Source organism: Corylus avellana, chromosome ca7, assembly GCF_901000735.1.
Source record: "Corylus avellana chromosome ca7, CavTom2PMs-1.0".
NCBI lineage: Eukaryota > Viridiplantae > Streptophyta > Magnoliopsida > Fagales > Betulaceae > Corylus > Corylus avellana.
In genome coordinates, this window is record NC_081547.1 from 4,711,428 (window position 1) to 4,735,324 (window position 23,897).

The following is a 23,897-nucleotide window of genomic DNA, read 5'->3' on the forward strand; positions in this document are numbered from 1 at the left end:
ACCAGAGATAATGCAAGACACACAAGACAAGACCACCTTGATCAAACAAGCAAATGCCTATAGCACAAAGTTGCCATAAGAATTATGCGAATTATGCCAACAACCGACAACGAGGGTTTAAAAAGCCCAACATATAGTTTAAATAGGTAACATCAGGTTAATTGTGCACCTACATGCTTTTTTTTTAAGGTAACAATTTTCAAAACTTCAATTTAAAAATCAAAACAAAGCATCTCAATTAAATAGTACAATGTTATGGATAAAAACACGGTAATCTTTCATCAAAACTTGCTCTTTCATCCAAACTTGCTCTTATATATGCTTGTTGGATTGTTGCCTTTGCTAGATGATGAGCTATAATGTTTGCATTCCTTTTGGTGTGTCTCACATACCATGATTAAAGACTATAGAGTACCACCTCTGCATCATCAATCAACTGCCCATAACGACTCCAACGATTTCTTTTTCTGTCTTTGGGCATTGTTTGAAAATAACTTGAAGTTTATTTGGATTCTAAATTCTTTCGTACCTAGGAAATAGTATCCACCGATTATGAATATGAGTCATTATCTGCAACACTTACAAATACTCACAAATTCAAACCAATTTAAATCCCATTACATCAATGTGAAATTTGCAATCTCAAATCTCAGTAACTTGACCAAAAAAAACTACTGTATTTAATATGTGAAATGATCTCCATGGGCAAAAGCTATCACTTGGGTTGAACTTTGAAGCTACTATAATTTCCTTTAACAACAATACCTACACACAAAACTCCAACTACAATACAATTTTTGCTTCTTAGCAACATGGAATTTCCATTTTTACATATAATAACTCTATCAGCCATGATTTCATTCAGTTTTGAATGTTGACCATACTATACATTGGAGGCTAGGCTGGTGAAATTTTACTTGGGATTGGCTTAAACTTCTCTGTAAGTAACACAATTCTGCAGTGTCATGCTTGGCATTAGTAGTATGGAATTCTGAATGTCAAAGGCAGCACCCGAGCTTTAAAGTTTATCAAATTCTTCATCTTGTCCGCTCCACTTCCGCATCCGTACTGATGCTTGTTCAACCTGCAAGTCCAATTTAAATGATTAAAGACAGGATATGGCATTTGCTTGATCCTCATAGTTAGATTTTGTGGAAGTTTTGATTTCTTAGCATTCCACATTCCACATGCAACTTCTCTAGTCCTTATGTTGAAAATGTATAGTTATTGTTTAAGGAATCTTACAGTATGTGAAATATTATAAAATTCTCACCTCCTCCTTCCAGTTGGTTCTATAAATGATAACCAAGAGGATCAGTGTCTGCAAGAATGTCCCACATATCATGCCAATCCAGATTCCCTACAACAACAGGAAAAAATCAAATTAATCTTCTATTCTATGTATTATGGTAGCCATAAATATAGATAAAGCAATGAAAGTATATGGTATGAGAGTAAAATAATCACATTGTTTCTGAGCATGATATGGTGTGAACAAATTATAAAGTTAGCATAACTTCTTTAGTTTCACTATTAAAATGACTTATTGATATAGTTAATCAAAGTGACACTTTACCTCCACCCTTAATTTCGATTTGTAACCGAGAAGAAAACCGAAAGGGAGCCCTACAATGTAGTAACAAAACAAGTTTATATAAGCCACTAAAGCTTGCCAGCCTCCTCCAACAGCAACACCTGCAAAAACAGCATGATTATTGCATGTTTTCCTGTGCTAGACAACATTTGTGTGCATAGTTCTACTCTTAGCTATTTCTTTTACCTGATATAACTGGCTGCACACTATTAAGTAGCATGGTTATGCCAAGAAGGAATGCTAACCGAGAAACGGCACGCTGCATCTCTTTGCTATCAGTAAAGAGGATAGCAAAATGGTCTTTAGTAAGCAAGATAATGGATGCGAAGCAAATCCCAATGAGAAGAGACTGAACGACTGTGACGATGACCGAGTACTTTGCCGCTCTGGGGTGTCCAGATCCAAGTTCATTGGAAACCCTAACACTAGAAATGAATAAAAAAAAATATATGTAATTCATGAGCCAAGAAGAATAGCATAAGATGTTGAAGAAAAATAAAATTCTACCTGATAGCTGCATTTATGCCAATAAACAACATGCCTTCCCACCCATTCACATTCATGCTGAAACATGGTAAACAAAACAAAATTTAAAAAATTGATTATGCATAGATTCAGAAAAGAGCATTTGAAAGGCATAGTACTGCAGCATATACCAATGTCAGCACTACTGATTTGGATGTGTAGTGAAATTAACACAAATCTCACATACGGTTTTACTAAGAATGATTAAGGTAAGAGATGTTGTGTAGTTTTGGAAAAACATCTTTAATAATGTCAAAACCTTTTAATGTATATAACTTTCCAATTGATTCACAAGGTCTTGAAAGGTTGTAAATCAAAGTAAAGGAGTTTCTTGAAATAACTGTTATCTCACCAGATTGAAAGTGAGCCAACTGCAATAATAGGATTAGCTAGGTGTCCAGTGAGAACAATTATCGTCATGAAATACCAAATCTCTAGGCAAAGCATCACAGCAGAAGCAATGGAGAGTCTGACGAAGGCCCAAATCTCCTTGAAGGCTAACCATGACAATCCCTTCCACCCATCCTTGCACCAACCAACAATATAAACCACCTGACTCAAAGCAATACCCCACGCCGAGATGTCATAGGCGGCAGCAGCACCGGCAGTTCCCCAGCCAAACACTTTAATGAAGAGATATAGGATGCCAATGTGTACAAATAAAGCCACAAAGCCAAGCCATGCCAGAATTCCAACATTGCTTTGCGCCTGCAAGAACTTCTGCGTAGGAAAGTTGAAAGCAAGTGAAAACATTTGAGGGATAATCTGTATAGAGAACTTCCCAGCAAGCTCTGCAATGTCATCTTCTTGTCCAAGGAGTTTTAGGATTGGAGTGGCGAATACGTAAAGGGGCATTATGCACAAACAGGTAACAAATAGAATTATCCAAGAACGTTGCATATATACGCCTAGCATTTCCACTTGCCCGGCACCAAATGCCTGACCACATAATGTCTCCAATGCACTTCCCATTCCAAGCTGCGATTTCGTGTTATGCATCACATTAATGGTTTAACCATGTGATAACAGATGAAAAAACCGCAGCATGCAAATAAACAAATGTTCAGACATAAGGGTAGTGATAACACAAGAGAGCCAATCAAGAAAAAGTTAAAAGCTCATGCTTCATTTGACATTGAGAAATCCATAAAAACAAAATTTTAATCTGTTCTTTGATTCTAAGGACTTATTTCCTTACCTAGGTTCAATATATTTTCAAAATGGTTTTGAAAAGAAACAAAAATAGAATTACTGTAGAGAACTTGTAAGATTATACACCCAAACCCAATGAGATCAAATAATTATGGTCATCAAAGGTTACTCAAACGTTAACACAAAAAATTACTACAAAACCATAAAGAACAATGCAGAAGATGTACATGCATGAATACAACAAAAGCTAGAAAAAAGAAATATACAGATGTTGGAAGAAGCTAACCAAGAAGCCAAAAGAGAAGTTTGCAATGACAGAAAGGGAAATGGCAACAGCAGAGAGCTCGACATCTCCGATGTGTCCAACAAACATAGTGGTAAAAGAATTGATCCCATAATTGCACCAAATGTTAAATGCTATAGGGCCTGCAATTGTCCATAGCTTTGTGGTCTCTGAACACCATACATACTTAATGTCTTTAAAATTTTGTATAGGAGGATAATCTCCAGCATCGGTCCCAATTAACGTTGTGGGAGCATGGTGGAGCTCCAGGGCTTCCGAGGCAATGATACCATCTATCAATGGTGATGCACTTCGTGACCCTTGTGCTTGCCCAGGTGATGATCCAGCAGAGGATGAACTAGTCCTTTCCTCTGCTTTGAGTACCTCATTTTCTTGTTTTTCCCCTATTTTTGCAGCTTTTAATGCACCCTTTGTCCTGGTTTTACACTTTGAGGTGTTAGATTGAATGAATATGAAAAAATCTTAATCTCCCATTTTCTTGTTTTTCAGTTGGATTTTTGTAGAAATATTTATGCGGGTAGAGTAGTGGCAACATTTGCCAGTAGCTATAATTCAGGCTGGCCACAAAAGTAAATTAGCACATAAGAGAGAGAGATGACTGATTCTCCTTTAAGGGAGAAGAAGTTAGTTTTCAGTCATTTGTTATGTCAAGTCTGATCCAATTTATCATAACAAACAATTAATTAACGGTACTCTAATAATACACCAAAAAAAAAAAAAAAACTAGGCCAGTTAACCACAATCTTACGAGTTACTTTACGGGTAAAGTCCATTTAATTTCCTCAAATTACTATTCCGATGACAATTTACCCCCCAAACTACCAAAACAATGACAATGTACCCCCAATTTTTTTTTAAAAAAAAATGACGAAATCACCCTTACTAAAATAAAAATAAAAATACTAAATTTTAATTTTTTTTTCAAAATTTTAAGGGTATTTTAGTCTTTTTGAAAATTCTATAGGGGTAATTTTATCATTTTGCTAGCATTGGAGGGTACATTATCATTGTTTTTGTAGTTTTGACGGTAAATTATCGTAATTGATAATTTGGGGGGTTGATTGTCATTAGAATGATAGTTTGAGGGGGTTAAGTGGACTTTACCCTTACTTTATTATAAAATCTAAAAAAATAATGTAAGTAGGACCAACATTAAATAATGACCCTTTATTCATTAAAGATCAATTAAAGATCAGGATCTTCTATAATCACTTAGTTATTGTACCGTATATATTCTTTCAATCCTAGTCATTATTTTCAACTTAAATGTTCGTTAAAGTTTTGTTACATAAATATTTACTATTTTCATCTCATCTCAATATTTATTTTAGGGTAAAGTCCACTTAACCTCCTCAAACCACCATTCTAATGATAATCTACATTTCAAACTATCAATTACAACAATTTACCTCTCAAACTACCAAAACAATGACAATGTACCCCCCCCAATGCTAGCAAAATAACAAAATTACCCTTATAAAATTTTCAATAAGACAAAAATACCCATAATCAAAATAAAATTTAGTATTTTTATTTTTATTTTTATTTTAGTAAGGGTAATTTTGTCATTTTTTAAAAATTTGGAGTACATTGTCATTGTTTTGGTAATTTGAGGGGTAAATTGTCGTAATTGATAGTTTGGGGAGTATATTGTCATTGAGGTGGTAATTTAAGGGGGTTAAATGAACTTTATCCTTTATTTTATTTTACCACATTTTACAAGTGATGAGTGATGATAGGATAAAATCCCAATTATTTAATTTAAATTTAAAAATATTAAAATTTAAATAATTATACATCCTTACCCAATTTTAGGTAGTCGTTGGACTTAACTCCTAACCAATTTACAAAGTTTTGACAATGGAGAAGATTCGCTTTGGACCCTTGAGATTTGGATAAGTGTAATAACTTACCGACCGATATTGCATGCAATACAGATAACTCATGTGAAAAACATACCATTTTAGACACAGGCAGCTCATAACACCCTATTCTTGTCCGACCCATGTTATGCAAGAAATACAGTAAGAGTGGCCCAAAGTAGACTCAAGTGCCGGCGGGTGTGATAATTGACAAAAATGCTTTCATGGACCAAAAGAATATTGAAGTTATGAAAATGATTCAAACTTGAGGAAAATGTAGTGGGTCAGACATAAAATGGGAGGTCCACAAATTTGCTTCAATGATAGTTCACAATTGTTCCACCCAAGTCATTTATTTGCATGAAAATTTTGTATAACTAATTTGGTAAGGAAAAGTGTTGCTAAGGATAATGTAATTTTTATAGAAATTTTTGAAAAAATTTTCTAATCAATAACTAGTGAAAAATTGGGTTGTGTCCTCAATTATATAAAGTTTTGGCTCCGCCATTGCGCATGGCTCGGAGGTAGTTGTAAATAAGTTAATATAAAAGGTAACACGTTAGCCACTGCTCAAAGTTTTGTTTAAAGGGTTCGTTTGAGTATGTAATTTTTTTTTTTTTTCTATTAAGAAAAAAAAAAGTTGAGATTATGTTTGAATTGTTTAAAGAATATAAAATTTAAGAATATAAAAATATATATATTACAAAAGCATTTGAAAAGGTAAAGTTATTAAATTACCGGTTATCCCAAAAGCTTAAGCTTACAGGAATATGTAAATTTAATCACTTAACCATTACTTTAACACTTCCTCTCACGTGTGAGCTTAAACTCTATTTTCACGTGAAATATTTAATTTAAATAGGGAAGAATTGACGAAGTCATGGTTCGATCCCATGACCTTTGGCTTTGATACTATGAAGAAATTCGTGGGCTTAATTCATCTCATAAAACCGGTTTGAGGGTTGTCTATTCCTTATAAATATGTTTAAGATCTTGTCCACAGACAATGTGAGATTATTCCTCAGCAAGAGTAACAATTTTGAACTTTAAAGAGAACTTGAAAATCAGCCTACAAATTTTCTTGGCCCAATCCCATAAATTTGTGTGGGCTACCGGCTACCCGGCCCCAATCTCCGGTTTTCCGGCAGAGAATTCTAAAAAAAATTGGGAGAGAATGAGAGACAGCTCGAGGCACAAGATTCACCTGTTTGAGCACCTCGAGCCCCAATTTTCTGTCCCAATTTCCTGGAAGGAATTCAAAATCCGGTCCGACCTAATCATTCATACCACATGTTAGGCAGATAAGACAAAGAACAGTTTTTTTATATTTTTTATTTTTAAAGAGGATGTTCAGATGTCTCCATGAACCAACTATGAGCACAAAAAGTTCGTGAAGAAAAGAATTAAAACCCCTTTCTTTGGGGGACTATTGTTTTCTTTTTCTCTTGGCCCTCTTTCTTTTGCCACTAGAAAGTCCTGAAAAGGAAACCCATGATCCTTCACTCAAGCACACCACTACCCAATAGGTTAAAAGTGGGACATGGGCATTATATTATATGATTTAAAACCAAAAAGCAAAAGCTAGATGCAGCAATTAAAGGCACCCAAAAAAAGAAAAAAAAAAAAAAAAAACCCAAATAGGGCACATCTCTCTCTCTCTGAAAAAGCACCTAGATGTAATGTCAAAGCTGTGATGATGATTTATGTAAAATATCAAACACTCGCCTAACCCCACCAACCATTGAAAGGAAAAGAGATGCTCATGGACACAAAAATATACCAAAAACCATTCATAGCACAATCATGCCCAGTCAGGTCTGTGTGTGCAACTAGCCCTGTCCACTTCCAAGTATCTATTTTTGTCAGTCGGTGCATCTAACAAGAATCTTGGCATTGGTTTCAAGTTTCAATCTCTAAATTAAAGTAATTGTAAGCCCTAGGATTATTGCTTATAGGAAATCTTGTGAATTCTCGAGTGTTCTCTGGCTGAAGAGATCTGCAAATTAAAAGAGAAAAGTGAGACACAATTGCTACATATCATTTGAAGATAAATTTAAGTGGTCCTTTGAATCTTGTGAACTCTATTTTCCATAAGCAAAATTTTCCATCCAAAACACCTACAAAAGATCACTTCTGGTGGGTTTAATTTTACATGTAAATTGCACTCTTTTGAGTAGAGGAGAGGATGCAGCAAGCAAAAGGAACCACCACACTTTCTTGTTGTTAGCTAGGCCTTCATATTCTCATTCATTGGGGAAGAGACAGCTCCAAGAGATGATTCTGAACCAACACCACTGGACACAACTGCCACATTGTCACCATAAAAGCCGGTGGACACCCCATTGCCGGAATCGGCCCTAATGCCGCAAAAAGACTCCCCGGAAACCAGTGCTTGTAATAATTTGGGCACCGGAGGAACGGTCACTTCCACCACACCCTGCAACATTTTCACCACCATCCCCATCCTTGGCCTCATTGCCTCATCATCCTGTATGCACCACACTGCCACCAACCCGACACGCTTAGCCTCCTCAATATCGTAAGCACCGCCAAGCCTACTATCAACTACTGCCTCGACATTGCCCTCGACAATACGCTGGGCCGCCCATGGAGGAAAGAACCACTTCTCCCCCCCTGCTCCACCACCCTCTCTGCCCGACGGAGGCGCCTCCACGTTCCTACGGCCCCCAATCAATTCCAACAACGTCATTCCGTAGCTATAAACATCAGCTTTGGTGGTAATTTCCACCCCAGAGATCCACTCCGGAGCAACATAGCCCCATGTACCCCTCATCGTGGCTAATACCCGGCTAAAGTCTCTGCCAATCAGCTTAGCCAGTCCGAAATCGGACACCTTGGCCGTAAAATCACCATCAAGCAATATATTTTCGGGCTTAATATCGCAGTGTATGATACAATCTCTGCATTCTTCGTGTAAATACGCAATGCCTTTGGCGGTGGCAACTGCCACCCGAATCCTGACATCCCAGTTCAAATTAGGCCCGTCTCGGCGGAGATACGCACTCAAGGGACCATTAGGCATGTAATCGTAAACCAGGAGTCTATGAGAGTTTTCGGAGCAGAAGCCTCTCAGTCTGACGAGATTGAGATGCTGAATGTTCCCAATGGTGCACACCTCCGCCCGGAACTCTTTCTCTCCACCGCCTGGCCTCTCCAGGCGTTTCACGGCGACGCGAGTGGAGGAACCCCGCAACTCTCCCTGAAACACCGTCCCAAACCCCCCGTGCCCAATCTTCTCCGAGAAACCCCGAGTCGCTAAATGGAGCTCTTTGTAAGAAAAAACCTTGAGATTCAAGACCGGAAAACCACCATCTTCATCTACCCCATTCTTCCTCTTCTTTCTTTTCCTCACAAGGAAAACCAACACCATTGGGCCTATAATTCCCAAGACCAAAACCGACCCAACACTGCCAACAACCAAAGCCACAAGGCTCAATCTTTTCCTCCCTCCTCCTCCTCCTCCTCTTGCCACTCTCAGGTACAACATGTCTTCTTCTCCACCACCTACACTACCACTCAAATTCCGGAGATTCAAAAGCGATCCGTTCAAATTACTGCACAGCCTACTCCTCTCGTTGTAGTACAACCCAAAGCAAGCGCAGTCGTCCAAACACGCCCTCTCGCAGCCCTTCCGATCACCCATCGAAAACTGCCGCGTCACGGCCCCGTCGAAATAAACCGCACCGACCTTCTCAAACCTCCCATTCCCATCGCACGTACTCACGCGGCGACACCCGCCGGAGTAGTCCTCGGACTCCCATGCGACGTCGTTCACGGGCTGGAACTCTGGGAGAGGGAGGCACTCGCAGAGCCTCGGTCCCGTGCTATCGCAGACGCCGAAGCTCCCGCACAGGCCGTACACGCGGCACACGTTCTCCGGCTGCGACCAGAACCTGTTCCAGCTCTCGGTCTGCGGCGACCAGGTGGACTGCTGCAATTGGCCCGTGTAGTCCATCTTGAACCGGGTCAGCGGCGGGGCCGACTCGGTGTCCAACGGCTTCAAGGTGAACCCAAACGAAGCCGTCGGGGTGAACGGGTACTCGAACCGGAAGTGATAAATGTAGGGTGAGGTCATCTCCGGTACGTTAGAGAATGCCTCGCCGGTCCACTTCCCGGAGCTCCAGTAAGTGTTCGTGGCGTTATAGACGAGCTCGAACTCACCGTAGCCTGGTCGTCTCAGCCGCAGAGAATACAAGCCCGGTGATGGGTCGAATAAGCTCCGCCAGGAGGTCAGGAACAGGTCCCTCGTGAGGTTCATGCCCGGCAGCCACGTGTCCGTTGGGTGATCGAAGCTTTGCCAGGCGACCGTGCCATCTCGGGTGAACAGAACCAGATTCCCATTGTCCAGAAACCTCGCGTCCGTCGAGAACTCGCCGTTCGTGCTCTGCCAGACCGTTAGGTTCTCGGATTCCTTCACCGCCAACCGACCCGACCCGGTGAGCTCGAACGACGACGTTCCGAGATTTCTGGTTGGATTTTCGCGATTGGCGACCCAGACGAAGGTCTTGGTTGGGACCGCAGTGAACCAGATGCCCAAGTACCAGTTGGGCTCGTTGTTGGTGCTGAAGAAGCCCAGGCGGAACGTTCCGTTTTCGCTTAGAATCGTGGAGCTTCCTCTGACGAGAACGATGCCGTTCAGTGCTGACCTGGCGGCTGAGATTAACGTGAGGAGGGAGAGAAAGAGGGCCGCGAGAGTCAGGATGTTAGGTGGTGGTGACATTTCAGTCAGACAATTTCTTCAGCACCGTTTGGAATGGTAGAAAACATTTTCCCGGAAATGGCACGGGAGTCTGAGAGAGAGAGAGAGAGAGAGTGGGAATCAGTGGATTTTCTTCATAGATATCAGCAAAAAGCTGCCATTCATTCACGGACACAACGGAAAAGGATAAAAAGTGCACATAGTGTCTTTTTCAAATTTACAATAATAGCCTTCCCTCTTACCATATATGTAAAATCACTCAGCTCAGCTCAGCTCAACTCAACTCAACTCAGATATGAAAAAGATAAAAGAGTGTAAATCCACGTGTAAATTTGTCACGATAACCATAAGTTGAGGTTATTTTGGTAAAACAAAGAAGTCGTCAGTCACAGACTGTGATCGTGGCAGAAAAATGTTGTACAGTCCGGCAGTCAGGAGGTGACTGCTTTTCAAACAAAGGAATTGAGCAATAAAATATTAAATATAAAAGAATTTTTAATAAATTTTTTTTAAATTAAAAAACACAAGAGATTTCTATGCCACGCCCACGCGCACGCTGGATTTAGTGAGAGTGGGGCGGGGGGAAGCAGAGATTGAATAGCATAAGATAGGGGTCGAAGTCAACAAAATGTTCTTCTCCTGCTTTGACCTTCCTTCCTTTATTATAAATATAACAAAAAAAGAGCTAAAAACAATGTACGAGAATGATGTCCAGCTGTTTTGGTCGTTGCTTTCACCCGTCTCCAAGGCGTGGAAACCCAATGCAAAAGATCTGGGTAGTTTTTCAAGGGTCAATTGCAGCTTTTTTAAGAATATTGCATATTAAAATGACAGAATAAGAGAATAAACGTAGTTTCTACAAATTTACTAAGGGTAAAAAGATTTACCCAATCTATCTTTACCTTTAATGGGCATGAATTCAAAACTATAATCAACACCAAGTAAAAAATCACATTGTCTCATCATTTCTTTAAAATATATATATTCAAAGAAGATGAAGGAAGGGTATAATGAGAGATGTGATGTGAGATTGATTTATAAAAAAATGTTGAAAAAGTGGGGTGGCGCCTACTTTTTCTTAGGAATTAGGTTAATGCGGTGTCGTGTCTAGTTAGTAGAGTTGGGCATGGACTTTGACAAATAAAGCCTTTTTTTCTTTCAAATAAATCCATGCTATCAACTTTTCTGCTAACAATTTTATAACTCATGGTTTGCTTTTTCTACCATTTAGCGTACTAAATTAGGTGGATGAAAATCATGTCTAATTTTTTTTAAGGTATTTTGTCTACCACATTTTCAAAAATCTCAACCCATTATTTAAAAATTTTATCCCTTCATTATTCATCATATTTTTTAATATTTTAATGGTTCGAAATAAAAAATTCGCTTATATTTCAAGTGAAATAGATAATATCTATTTTATTATTATAATTTAAATTTAATAAATCTAACGGTGTATATAAAATTAATGTTACAGTGTCTTTTAAAAAATTTAAATAATATAAAATTATGTATACATATAAAGGTGCACCTTTTGGTGTGAACCCCAGCTTTGGTGTGGTGGTGTTGAAGTTTTGTTTTCCATTGATACCCTCCTCACCTTTCTTTATCCTTCGAAGCTAAGGAAATAATTGTATAATTATAATCTATACTTAAACTTGCAAGATTATAATTTATAATTGGATTTTAATTCTACCGGGAAAACCGATCGAAAATATTACTAAAGCGAGGAAAGAAACATGTTTTCATATTTCAAGCAAAAGGGTGCGTTTTTAAAAAACACACGATTTCAAATGCCAAAAAAAAAAAAAAAAAAAAAAAAACGTAATTTTACCAGACCCTAAACTGTGTTTCATAAACATCGCGTTCATAGCGATCTCAAAATGCATGCTTCAAAACAGCAAAACCAAACGAACACTTGTACGTCTAGTATTAAAGAATCCGAAAGTAAAATGTTCAAAATCATAAGCTAGGGCAAATATAGAAAAACTTTAATATTTCTAACAAATTCACACTGCCAGAAAAAAAGGTGAAATGAATGTTTGGAAGCTAAAGGTGCAAATGGTGAATCTTTTTAAGCAAGCACAGAACCCAATCCAAAACTAAAAGAAGTATTTACAATACCAGCCAATAGGCAAAACAAATCTATGTATACAAGAAGAAGAAAAAATAAGAAAGGAGTATAATCTGTACAAGAAAGAGAAATCTACCAAATCAACATGCCAGGCAGCAGTGGCTGTTACTTTCCTTTTCCCATGAGAAGCCTACTTCAAATCTAAAATCCTATTAATCTGGAGAAATATCTGGATGCTGACAATCCAGGTTTAAGCAATGAAGAGATGAATGAACAATACACTATTTTCATTTCTTTACTTCGATTTTGCCTTTGTATTCTCACCTTGAAAGATAATGAGAGAAACTAAGTACGCGTAATATCGAAAGTCATTTCCTGTTCCAATTAGAGAAGTAGAACATTTCATTAACATCTAAAACCCACATCCCCATTAGAGGTTCTGATTCATCCAGTCACCAATTACCGACACTCCACGTCACGGTCATAATTGTTGACAGGAGGAATAAGAAACTATCTTGAGAAAAGCCACAAACCTAGCTGTAACTAGGTAATAAGAGAGTGAAATATAAATCACTGCACATATTTGCAAGAAGAAAACATGATACCTGATCACATATGGGGCAGGCGTCACTTCTTTCCATCCATTCAAGAATGCATGAGAGGTGAAAGTGGTGTTCGCATCTCGTGATAAGACTTGGATTCTCAGCATCATACTCTGCATTTTGGGAACAACCATTAGCTTTGAACTTCTAATTTAGCAAGCAATGCAGAAAACACTTGGATTTTACTTCTCATAACAAGCAAACTGAAAAAGTTTTTACAATTAATGGAAACATCAGTTCCCACATAATGCACCTTCGAGGCAAATTGGACAAACATCCTCTTCTTCTGCAGCCGATACATTATGTTCATTTAAATTTGGAATTTCTAACTTCCTTGGTGAGACACTCAAAGAATTGGCTTGAGCTTTGCAATCTGATTCCTCAAGATCTTCACATGTAGTCAAAGTTCCAAAGCTACTGCCATTAATTGTTTCTCTGGCAGACTCGGAGTCTGTTGATTGTGTACATCCCAAGACCAAATCATAAGGCAAAGGTGTAGGAGGGGGTCTGAAAGTGTCAGGGGTCGACACATCCAGACCCCAATCAAATAGGAATTCTGCTGTGAAGGCAGAGGCTGCGCCATTGTGAGATGCCAGGGGCTCGTGCTCTCCCAAAGCTGGTGGACACTGCAGAAAAGAATTTAATTCTTTTCAAAAATAGTATTAATAATACACAACTCTCATGACTAAATTTTCGCCAAAAAAAAAAAGGCAGAAAATATTTCCACTCCGAACTCCATGTTGTCCTCTTGACCCATGAAAGGACACTGCCAAAACAGTGCACATTGCACTTAATGTGTAAGCTCATTTCCACAAGAAAAACAAGGAAATATCTGCGCAAGTCTATCATAACTCAAGGGCGAAGAAGCCAATTATGAAGAAACCCAATTGTCACCACTGCATCAATGTAAATGTTTAAAGTACGCTTTCCCATCAGCAATTCGGAAATCTTCTCACTTCCAATATAACTGTTTAGCTCTCAAAACTTCAAAACCTCATAAATCAATAATCATGACAATAAACTCATGTTTCTGCTTTACACTTGTTTTGATCACATATGTCTGGAGAGCAATTATGCAAGTGGAGATAAAATTTTGTTAACTACAAATTTTCTAGCTGATGATGAGATGAGCTAAGAAACTAGGGATACATACTTCCAAATGTTAGTTTTAGGCTTACATTTCCAGCAGACACGAATGTCTTCTACTATATTTAATTACGCTTTCATCATCCCAGATTCAAAAAAATATGCATGACGCAGTTGTCTTCCAGGTGATAAACTTGATTAAACATGCAACCATAAACTTAACTTTCTATATTACTCTTACAGGACATTTGATATGAAGTAGAAGGACAAGATGTTGGGGCAACATGTCATGATTGCAGGCAAGTAGATAAAATTCACCTTGCTTACCACTCTCTGCCCCATTGTTTCTGGTAAAATGAACATCTTAAGGGCCTTCTTAGTTAACCTTTTGGTATTAGAATTAGAAAACAACTTTACTAGATTTTTTGAACACCTTATCGCATGGTACAGACAATTATCTCCAATATCTGTAAACTGACATGCACTTCACTGTCCAACAAGCTCAACGCTCAAATATCCTAATCAACTGGATACTCAAACAGCAGCAATAAAAAAAATTCCCACTCTTAAAATACAAGAGACCAGAACAGATCCAACAACCAAGCATGCGAGGTCTGGTTGATGGAAATGTTTAACTGGGCTATAAAATGAAATAATATGTCATTCCAATTAAAACCTTTCTGATCCAGCAAGCCCCGTGATCATGACTTTGTTGACCAAATAGGAGTTGGCAGTACTACAGGCTTCCGGGTATCAGACTCTGGCAGGATTTTGGACCTAAGGATGGTGGCAATAAAACCAGAATTCCACAAGTTCCATGGAAGAAATCAAAGATCTCATATCCTGCCAAAAGATCCAGCACCCAAAAGAGAGACATGGCTGTATATCAGTATTGTTTCACCAGAGTCCTGAAAGTAGCTATTAAAGCTTCTGAAGTTTCTTTAGTTACGGATCATAGCTGATTAAAGTATCTTAAAACCAATTAAGGATAAATGAACATGCCTTCAAGAAGGAAAACATTTTCAATGGATCAGATATCTCTGTTCACACAAAGAAGCAACACCAATAGGTAGCAGATTATGATGATTGGAGCGATAAATAGAGCAGTCATAGTATATGCTGATAGCCAGTCAAGCATGAGAAAAGTGGAGCACATAACAAGAATAAAGTGAATGTCTTGTAAAGTTAGAGAGAAGATGCTGCTGACATAGTAATAGACAGGTGTTCCGTGCAGATGAGCTTTTCTGGAAGAACAGCAGCAACCTCCCATCCCCTGAAGTTATTTCGGTTATCCACCCAAAACTACTGTTCATTGGTGCATTGTTTCTGTTATTTGGCATTGGATGACAGCCAAATGCCACATATTCAAAATAAATAAATGTTACTGCAAGTAAAAATGTTCTCAAAAGAAATTATAACCCAGAGCAAAGATGTAAAACAAACATAGGGGAGTAAAATAGGGAAAACAACCAAAATCCAGCAGACAAACATCAGAATTAAGCTAGCCATAAACTTGAAGATGGATGATCCACATCCACCCAACAAGAAACTTGTAGGCAGATACTGAAGACAAGAAAATTACTAGTTTGCCAATGTCTAGAAAATGACTAGCATCATAGCATGAAATAGGGCATGCCTATTAACTTGATCAGAATTTATAATCCAAATTCAGAAGTGCAAAGTTGAGATAAATTGCTTGGCTGATCAGTCAACAGCATGGAGACTCAGCAAGTGTAACATATATATATATATAAAGATTAACTGGGTTCGTCATAGACATTAACCTAATTAAGCCATAATAGTCAAATATACAACCCAATGCCTCCCATCTGCAGTTTGCACACATTAGCAATTGCAGCTTTGACTATCATTCTAGAGAAACAGTCTAAAGCAGAATTCAACTTCACGTTAATCTGCTCTAAAGCACAATATGAGGAAATTTGATGCATATCAAATACTTCTCACGTTAAAATCTCCAGGTTGTGAACTACCATTAGGACTTTTAGCATTGCCACACTCTTCTTCATCTCAAATGGATCCAATGGCACCAAACTTTCAAGTTTCAACATATACCCCAAGTTTGTATCTGTGTTTACGCATAAATGAGGCTAATGAATCTGAGCACTCGCATACTCATCTGAACTTCCTACGCCTATCTCGCCCAATTCGTTATAATCAATGCTTAATTTGTTACAAGTGTCTCTCCAACTTTTTTTTTTTCTCCTTAAAATTCCAAAAAAAAAAAGACTAACTGAAACAACAAAATAGGACCAAATTCAGATATAGCTACAAAAAACTGACATTACCCAGAATTTATTAGAAGATTAAAGACAAAATAACCAAAGGAGCGCATCATTCTTGAAAAAAAAAAAAAAATTGATACAGTCAAACCCACTAACCCAGACCCTCCAATCATGTTCAGTTTATTCCACAAAATAAAACAATAAAACCCAGATTAGATACGAAGTTGGTCAGAGAGAGACAGAGAGATAAACAAAGGGCATGTACATAGAAATAATAACCTTAATGGATCAAAATCATGAAATTCTATAGCGAACAAGAGGCAAGCAAGCTGCAAACTTACCAGTGGAAAAGGAGAGAAAAGCCTGCAGAAGTCGACTAGGGAAAGAGATATTGTAGAAGAAAGGCCTCGAAACCTTTTTTGTTTTCTTCTCCTTTGTTGCTGTATGTGCGCTCCACCCATATCTCCCTCAAATTGCTGACGGGTGTGCAAGTTGATCAATTTTTTTAATGTTTCTTAATTACTGGTTAATCTTTATTTCTTTGTGATTCGGATTGGTTGTAGTACTTTCTTCTGCGCAGTTGTACTCGTGCCTGTAAAACTGAAGTCAAAGAAATACAGTGACAAGTGTGACACGCGTGACGGATGAGCCAACCTTAAACAGTTGAACCATATTTGTTTTTTTCTGCCTTTTTTTTTTTTTATTATTATTATTACTCCATGAAATGTTTTCAACTCATACGTAATTACGTATGGCTCATGCAAAGATAATTGCTATTTTTATCATTTATAGAATGACAGTTTTCCTGTTGGTGTTAGTGGGTCTACCTCTACCTGTTGTCTGCATGTGACCAATTTCTAGTGTGATCAAGTTGTTGGCTAGAAAACACAAACAAGTGAGAAAAGTGAACAAGTGATTGAATACATATATATCGATTTATTAAACTAAATTGGAAGAATGTTTAGAAGAGAGAAAGAGAGAACACCTTTGTTCGTATTTGATGTATCAGCGTTTTTCAATTCCTTCATGCATGTCATTTAGGATTTTTCGTTAACTCAAAATTAATGGCTAACAAGTGAAGTATCTTTTATGTTTCTGTTAAATTTATAAAAATACAAATATATCCTTAATTAAACAAGTAAGCAAAAAAGGAAAAGTGCTAATGACCCACTACTGGTATAGACGAGATCGAGCTTAGAGTAGTTTGATCATTTTTGTTTCTTCCATTAGGGTTTTAATAGAAAATTATAATGAAAAGGTGATTAAAAGGGGCTGATAAATCCGACATCTAGATTGTAAATTGATTGGAAAAGGCTTGTAATTAAGAGCTAATTGAATTTATTACTTTAAGACTGACATCTCATTATTTGAGATTATTTATCTTAGCTTTTGTAAAATTATGAGAAGATGCTAGTGGGAAGCAAAGATGCCAAAGAAGAAAAGGAAAAACTTTCGGCAGCAAGTTTTTCTATCATGATCGAGCAATGAACATTTTACCTTTCTTTTAAAGGTGGAAAGGGTTCTCACATTTGACATTTGCGATTTGCAACTTTCCACCGGCGTCCACGTACATTTAATGGCGGTGCCGGTGCCAAAGAAACATCTTTTTTAAGACCCTATTTTTATTTCCACTTTTGTCATTAAATCAATAATATAAAGAACCTAAGATGAAAAAAATTCAATTAATTATAAAAAAAAGCATGCATAGGGTTGTCTAGGCTGTTGCCACCTACCCAGCCACCACCATGCAGGGTGGGTGTTCCGTCGCGGTGTAGACGATGGAGGCCCTACCCAAGCATAGTAAGCCCGTGTCTATTATATAGAAGTACTCTTAAATCTCATATATTAAAAATATGAGATTGATTCATCAAAAAATATAGATGAAATTGAAAATTAGAATTTTAAAATCGAATAAAACAAATATGAGAGATGTTTGATATAATTTCCCCCGTGAGTTTTGCATTGAAAATTTTAAGATTGGATTCCTTGATATGATCATTATCTAGCAACTACTCCAACAAGTATAACAACGTGCATGTTAAATCGCTTTGAGTTTTTAAACATTAGTGGTGGTGGTTCAAATGGTCTCAAAAAAATTCTTATGAGGTTAGACACATGCTAGGATGTGGGTTCGACTTTCTACGATGGATAATCACTCACACAAGCCTTATTAGTAACTACATACAGTTGGCTATCCCCTTTTGCCCTTTTAATATATATATATATTTTGAGTTTTGAAATATGGAGAACTCATGAGGAACCATGTCATATATATGGCACCTTCTCATAGATTTTCTTGGCACTTAAATGGTGTGTTGAATATTAGCTCGTTTTCATAATGAATAGTGGTGTTATGCATGTTTACCTAGTTTCGTCTTATATTTTTAAGGAAAATATTTCAGCCTTCTTTCATGTGGAAGAATTTAGAGCGTATTGTTCAAAGGTTACAATGTCACAAATACAATTAAGATTTTTTTCCATCCAAACACTATTCATGACTTGTTTGGCTAGCCTCGTGTGTGTTAAAATCTCAATATTTAAGGAAATAGGTTTAATTTTCCTTGAAAAAACAAAACTAAATGTTTACTTGCAAGTAAACATAAAATGCAATATAGCAAATCCTTATGTTTACTTGTCAACATGACAAAATGATTTAGGAAATCCTAGTCCTAAATCATTTTGTCATGTTGATTTTTTTATTAATATAAATTATGCATTGTTGAGTCACAGTGCTCAACAAATTTGTCATATTGCTGAGCTGCTACTGTACTTAGCAAATCCTTAACTATTTTGGCTAAACAAATTTTTTTGACTTTTTTGCCAAAATAATATTTTAATTATTTTGATTAGTCCAATTTAAGTGTACTTTCCAATATTTATGAATAGAGTCGGTAGACAACATCAATTATTTGTCATTATATAGATCTTGAAAACTCACATATTAATCAACTGGATAACCCAATACAAATTACGGATTTTCTAAATTTAGGTTTATAATTAATTATTGGACATGTTTAAGTCAAGGACGTCGTTAATATACATTGAACCTTTGCCTTGACAAGACATTTTGTATTGATGTCATCTTCCCGTGTTTTGACGGCCGGCTTGTCGTTCTTTAACAGTCGTTTCCACCCTATCATCATATGCTGTCCAAATGCCGTTCATCTTCAATCCCCACCGTCCATTTCAAACGACAGTTCTTCTTCCCGCCAATCCCTTTCTCAGCTCAAACCAGCCAAACTGCCCCAAAACGCGAAGACCCATCTCACGGAACCTACTCGCCTCTCCCTCTGAGCCGACTCAGAGCCAAAATGACTGTTTCCGAGTCGACCCAATTCACCGATCCTCGCTCAGCCCATTCTTTTTGCTCCGACGCCCTCAAAGTCTCAGCCAAAATGGGTTTTCTTCCCGAAGGAAAACAACTACATGCTCATATGATAAAGTTGGGATTGTATAACGTGTTGTCCTCGCAAAATCATATTTTGAATGTTTATGTCAGATGCAAGGAGCTCAATGACGCACAGAGACTGTTCGGTGAAATGCGTGTGAGAAACGTGGTGTCGTGGAACACTCTGATTTGTGGTGTTGTTGACTGTAGTATCAATAATAGATCGAATCTGTATCTGGGTTTTTCTTATTTTAGGAGAATGCTGTTGGAAAAGGTGGGGCCAGATTATATAACTTTTAACAGTATGTTTCGTGCATGCATTGAGTTGGATGATGCTGTGATTGGTAGAGAATTGCATTGTTTCATGATGAAAGTGGGGTTTAACTCGAGTAGTTTTGTTGGTAGTGCTCTTGTCAATTTGTATGCAAAATGTGGCTTGGTGGAAGATGCGAGGCGGGCTTTTGATGATGTTTTGTCTAGAGATTTGGTTTTGTGGAATGTGATGGTGTCGTGCTATGTTTCAAATTGTTTGGTTGAAGAGGCTCTTGGGGTCTTCAATTTGATGCGGTTGGGAGGTTTGAAGGGAGATGAGTTTACATTTAGTAGCCTGCTGAGTCTTTGTGGTGCTTTGGGATCTTGTAAGTTGGGAAAGCAGATCCATGGCCTCATTGTTAGAAAGTCATTTGACTTAGATGTTCAAGTGGCGAGTGTGCTCGTTGATATGTATGCAAAGAGTGAAAATATAGTTGATGCTCGCAAGGCTTTTGATAGGATGGCCGTTAGAAATGTTGTGTCTTGGAACACTATGATCGTGGCCTATGGACATTGTGGAGATGGAAAGGAGGCTATGAAACTTCTCCGGGAAATGATCCGAGCAGATTTCTGTCTTAATGAATTAACTCTTTCTAGCATCCTTAGTTCATGTGGCAACTTGTCAGCCACTAGTGAAATTATGCAGATCCACGCTTTCACTGTTAAGTTTGGGTTTCAATTAGTTGTATCAATTTCAAATGCTCTGATACATGCGTACTCCAAGTGTGGTAGCATCCTTGGTGCATATGAATGTTTTAGATCTGTTTTGGAGCCTGATCTTGTTACATGGACCTCGATTGTATGTGCATATGCGTTCCATGGTCTTGCCAGAGAAGCTACGAGCTTATTTGAGAAGATGTTATCTTATGGCATGAGGCCAGATCCAATCATTTTTCTTGGGGTTCTCTCTGCCTGTAGCCACGGGGGGCTAGTAAAAGAGGGGCTTCATTACTTCAATTTAATGACAAATTACTACCAAATTGTTCCACACTCGGAGCATTATACCTGTCTTACTGACCTTCTTGGTCGAGCTGGTCTTTTGGACGAGGCATTTGATGTTTTGACCTTAATGCCGGAACCTGGGCCGAACACCTTGGGTGCGTTCATTGGGGCATGCAAAGTCCATAAAAATGTGGAATTGGCAAAGTGGGCTGCAGAAAAGCTATTTGCATTAGAGCCAAACAAGCCCGTGAATTATACTTTAATGTCTAACATGTATGCTTCTGAAAGAAGTTGGCTTGATGTGGCAGGAGTACGCAAAATGATGAGGGACAGATGTGATTCTAAAGTTCCGGGTTATAGCTGGGTGGAGATTGCTGGTCATGTTCATACGTTTGTGTCAAGTGATAAATCCCACCCACAATCTGTTGAGGTGTATACTATGTTAGGAAAATTGCTTAGGTTGATGAAGGAGGAAAATTCCATATTTTCCATGTAAAAAGCTGACAGTTTTCTGGATGATCATGCACTTAACTTCCCCTGCTGATCCAGAATTTTCTTTTGAAGATGAACTCCTCAAGTGGTCATTTTGCTTCGCATTCTGAAGTAAGGATTGATAAGCCTTTTTAACATTATTATATAATAAAGTGTCCTAAACTATAGTTACAGTTTCTCCAGTTTTTTGTAAAGTTTCATAATCTAAAGATAGTAGAGACAATGATAGACGAGAATTTAGGTGGTTTGGCCTATGGCTTACGTCCACACGTTAAAGCCTTAACTATATATTTGCTTGATTATTTGATTGTATACAAGGCTCTATTAACTTACAAAAAAAAAAAAAAAATGTATTTATAGAGAAAGAGTCTAAACGTTACATGTCTCTTTTACTTCTACATTAACAACAACTATAATTGTAATTTTTGTCACTTGAGTTCTTGTAACTTTTATTTCTTGAGCTTTTGTAACTATTGTCTCTTAAGTTCTTGTAACTCTTGTTTTAATATTATATGTAAGAAGTCGGTCTAACATGGATTTTTCGTGAGTATACATGGTACTATCATAATCTTCTATTGTTCCAAATTTTGGCAGGCATATCTTATTCTTGACGGTGATCAGGGACATCTATTTTTTACAAACTACATAAACAAACATAAGGCAACAACTATGGAGAGTTTTGGGAGAGAGGGGACAAAGAGGGAAAAAAAAAAAAGGAAAAACAACTCTCTGATTGAGAGAAGCACAAAGAGAATGGCACAAGGGGAGGCGTGTTGGACCCGCTCACGGTTGTAGCGGCGCATGTAACATGCCGCACGATAGGGAACGGATGTGAGGGCAAGGGTGAGGCTGAAGAGGGTAGGGGAGGAGCACGTCGAAGGAGAAGGTGGACATAGAGCAGCAAAACTCTGGCAATCTCTACCAACTGTAGTTCTATTCATTTATTTAAAAACCAAACAATCACCTACTAATTCAAAAAATAAGTTTATGCAGGGGAAATTTGTAACTGGCTATATAGAAGTCCATTTAGATCTCCTCTCTGGGGCGTAGTGCAATTTCTTCAAATTTGAAATACTATAATAGTGGCGTACACTAAAGTAACTATAAATCTCTATTTTAGAAATTTTAGAATAAATGTTGAGACTAATAACTTGTAATTTGTGTTTTTTTTTTTTTTTTTTGACATGTCCGTACAAGAGGAGGGAGGGAAATTCGAACTAGTGACCTCCACTTCATTAAGTGTGATCACAGCCGATTGAGCTACCTCTTGGGAACCTTGTAATTTGTTGATATCTTATTTTAGCACTATTGTATTTTCTTTTTTCTTTTTTTCTTGGTTGGGGGGTTTTATGGGGTTTTACTATCTTTATGCCGACTTGTATTTCCAAATTGGATGTGTTGTGACATGTGGGCGACTTTTCGCTTCAGAAAAAGATGGACCAAAAAAGGTAGTCAAATATGACTTCTTCTTTTTTATTTTTCTTTTTTGCCTTCGAATTTGAGTCAAATATGATTTGGATATTATAAAAAGTTGATTTGATTACAAGAATATTTTCCTTGCTTTCCTTTCAATCTCACATGGGTCTTTCTTAAATTTAGATTAGGTGCTATAAAAAAAAATTACCGCGTATTTTTTTCAAAAGTCCATATTTAATTTCAATTTTTTTTTTATCATAAAGAACAAAAACAAAAAGAAAAAGGGTAACTTTTTTAAAGACTTCTGAAATTTCATCCGATTTGACAAAGTCCTCCAAACTTCAAAATCTCTCAATTTAGTTCCTTAAACTTTCAATTGCAATTAATTTAGACTTCTCCGTCATATTTTAAACATTAAATAACATTTATACTTTTTAATTTTTTATAAAATTTTAACTTTACCCTTAATTCTAAAATGTTTTTTTTATATTAAAAAAAAAATCATGGATATTTTGATCTTTTTTGATATTTTTAATCGTTAAATTTGACGTAGTGGTTCAAATTGAGAGCAATTGAAAATTCATGAAACTAAATTGAGAGATTTTAAAGTTTTGGGGTTTGTAAAATTGAGTGAAAGTTCAAAAGCCTTCAGTGAAATTACCCAAAAAAATAATGAAATTAAACTTATGCAGTTAATAAAAAAAAACTAGAGCAAGTAATCTAATCTAAATCCTTCCTTCAAGTGGGCTCTCCCTCCAGGCTCCAACCACCATTTCTGTTCGAGGTAGTTTGTGAGGATTCTTGCTCAACCAACTCTCATTTTCGTTCAAGTTCTTGGTAGAAAACTAACTCTGATTAAGACCCTAAGTAATATCTAACCCAAGACCAAAAATAAAAAAGGAAAAAGAAAATTACTGCAATTTTTCTTCGGTTTATTTTGCTGTCTTTTTCTTTACTCTTCTTCGGGTAGAATTATTCGTATATTCTAGATTTCCGGAATAGTGGCAGAAAGCGAAAGGACAATAGTTGACGTTGACTTGGACAACCAATAAATGGATAAATATTGTCCACGTCAATCAATTATTTTTAAAGTTATTGTCATACAGCTATTTTTTTTTTATTAGTAATATAAGAAATACATTCAAAATAAGAAAATAAAATATATGGTTGAGTTGCTTAGGGAAA

At 37.2% G+C, this 23,897-nt stretch overlaps 4 protein-coding genes and 1 long non-coding RNA gene across 7 annotated transcripts; 1 reads left to right on the forward strand and 4 right to left on the reverse strand.

Annotated features, from left to right (window-relative positions):
• Window positions 1-757: 757 nt before the first annotated feature.
• Window positions 758-5,582, reverse strand: LOC132186591 (protein DETOXIFICATION 34). Its single transcript, XM_059600570.1, has 8 exons — window positions 5,535-5,582; window positions 3,558-4,001; window positions 2,472-3,097; window positions 2,102-2,158; window positions 1,781-2,019; window positions 1,577-1,695; window positions 1,274-1,360; window positions 758-1,084 (listed from the first exon to the last, which is right to left on the reverse strand). The coding sequence occupies exons 1-8, from the start codon at window positions 5,580-5,582 to the stop codon at window positions 1,019-1,021; spliced, it is 1,686 nt and encodes a 561-aa protein (XP_059456553.1). The 3' UTR covers window positions 758-1,018.
• A 1,576-nt stretch (window positions 5,583-7,158) lies between these two features.
• Window positions 7,159-10,299, reverse strand: LOC132186962 (G-type lectin S-receptor-like serine/threonine-protein kinase SD2-2). 2 transcript variants are annotated; one of them, XR_009440781.1, is made up of 2 exons: window positions 7,590-10,299; window positions 7,159-7,433 (listed from the first exon to the last, which is right to left on the reverse strand). XR_009440781.1 is itself a non-coding variant. In XM_059601090.1 (1 exon), exon 1 carries the CDS (start codon window positions 10,176-10,178, stop codon window positions 7,665-7,667), a length of 2,514 nt encoding a protein of 837 aa, XP_059457073.1. In that variant the 5' UTR covers window positions 10,179-10,299; the 3' UTR covers window positions 7,496-7,664. The 2 variants fall into 2 exon arrangements, 1 of the variants encoding a protein (XP_059457073.1); XM_059601090.1 differs by lacking the exon at window positions 7,159-7,433 and having other exon boundaries at window positions 7,496-10,299.
• Window positions 10,300-10,632: 333 nt separating this feature from the next.
• Window positions 10,633-11,784, reverse strand: LOC132186221 (uncharacterized). The gene is made up of 2 exons (XR_009440735.1): window positions 11,689-11,784; window positions 10,633-10,929 (listed from the first exon to the last, which is right to left on the reverse strand). It is a non-coding gene; the product is annotated as an uncharacterized LOC132186221 (long non-coding RNA).
• A 393-nt stretch (window positions 11,785-12,177) lies between these two features.
• Window positions 12,178-16,639, reverse strand: LOC132188609 (probable E3 ubiquitin-protein ligase RHB1A). Of its 2 annotated transcripts, none has more exons than XM_059603120.1 (5): window positions 16,504-16,639; window positions 15,127-15,245; window positions 13,087-13,459; window positions 12,837-12,946; window positions 12,178-12,606 (listed from the first exon to the last, which is right to left on the reverse strand). In XM_059603120.1, exons 2-5 carry the CDS (start codon window positions 15,187-15,189, stop codon window positions 12,577-12,579), a joined length of 576 nt encoding a protein of 191 aa, XP_059459103.1. In that variant the 5' UTR covers window positions 15,190-15,245; window positions 16,504-16,639; the 3' UTR covers window positions 12,178-12,576. The 2 variants fall into 2 exon arrangements, with proteins under 2 accessions (XP_059459103.1, XP_059459104.1); XM_059603121.1 differs by lacking the exon at window positions 16,504-16,639 and adding an exon at window positions 16,442-16,482.
• Window positions 16,640-19,298: 2,659 nt separating this feature from the next.
• On the forward strand, window positions 19,299-22,335 carry LOC132188366 (pentatricopeptide repeat-containing protein At2g46050, mitochondrial). The gene is made up of 2 exons (XM_059602794.1): window positions 19,299-21,407; window positions 21,891-22,335. The coding sequence occupies exon 1, from the start codon at window positions 19,306-19,308 to the stop codon at window positions 21,298-21,300; it is 1,995 nt and encodes a 664-aa protein (XP_059458777.1). The 5' UTR covers window positions 19,299-19,305; the 3' UTR covers window positions 21,301-21,407; window positions 21,891-22,335.
• Window positions 22,336-23,897: the final 1,562 nt, after the last annotated feature.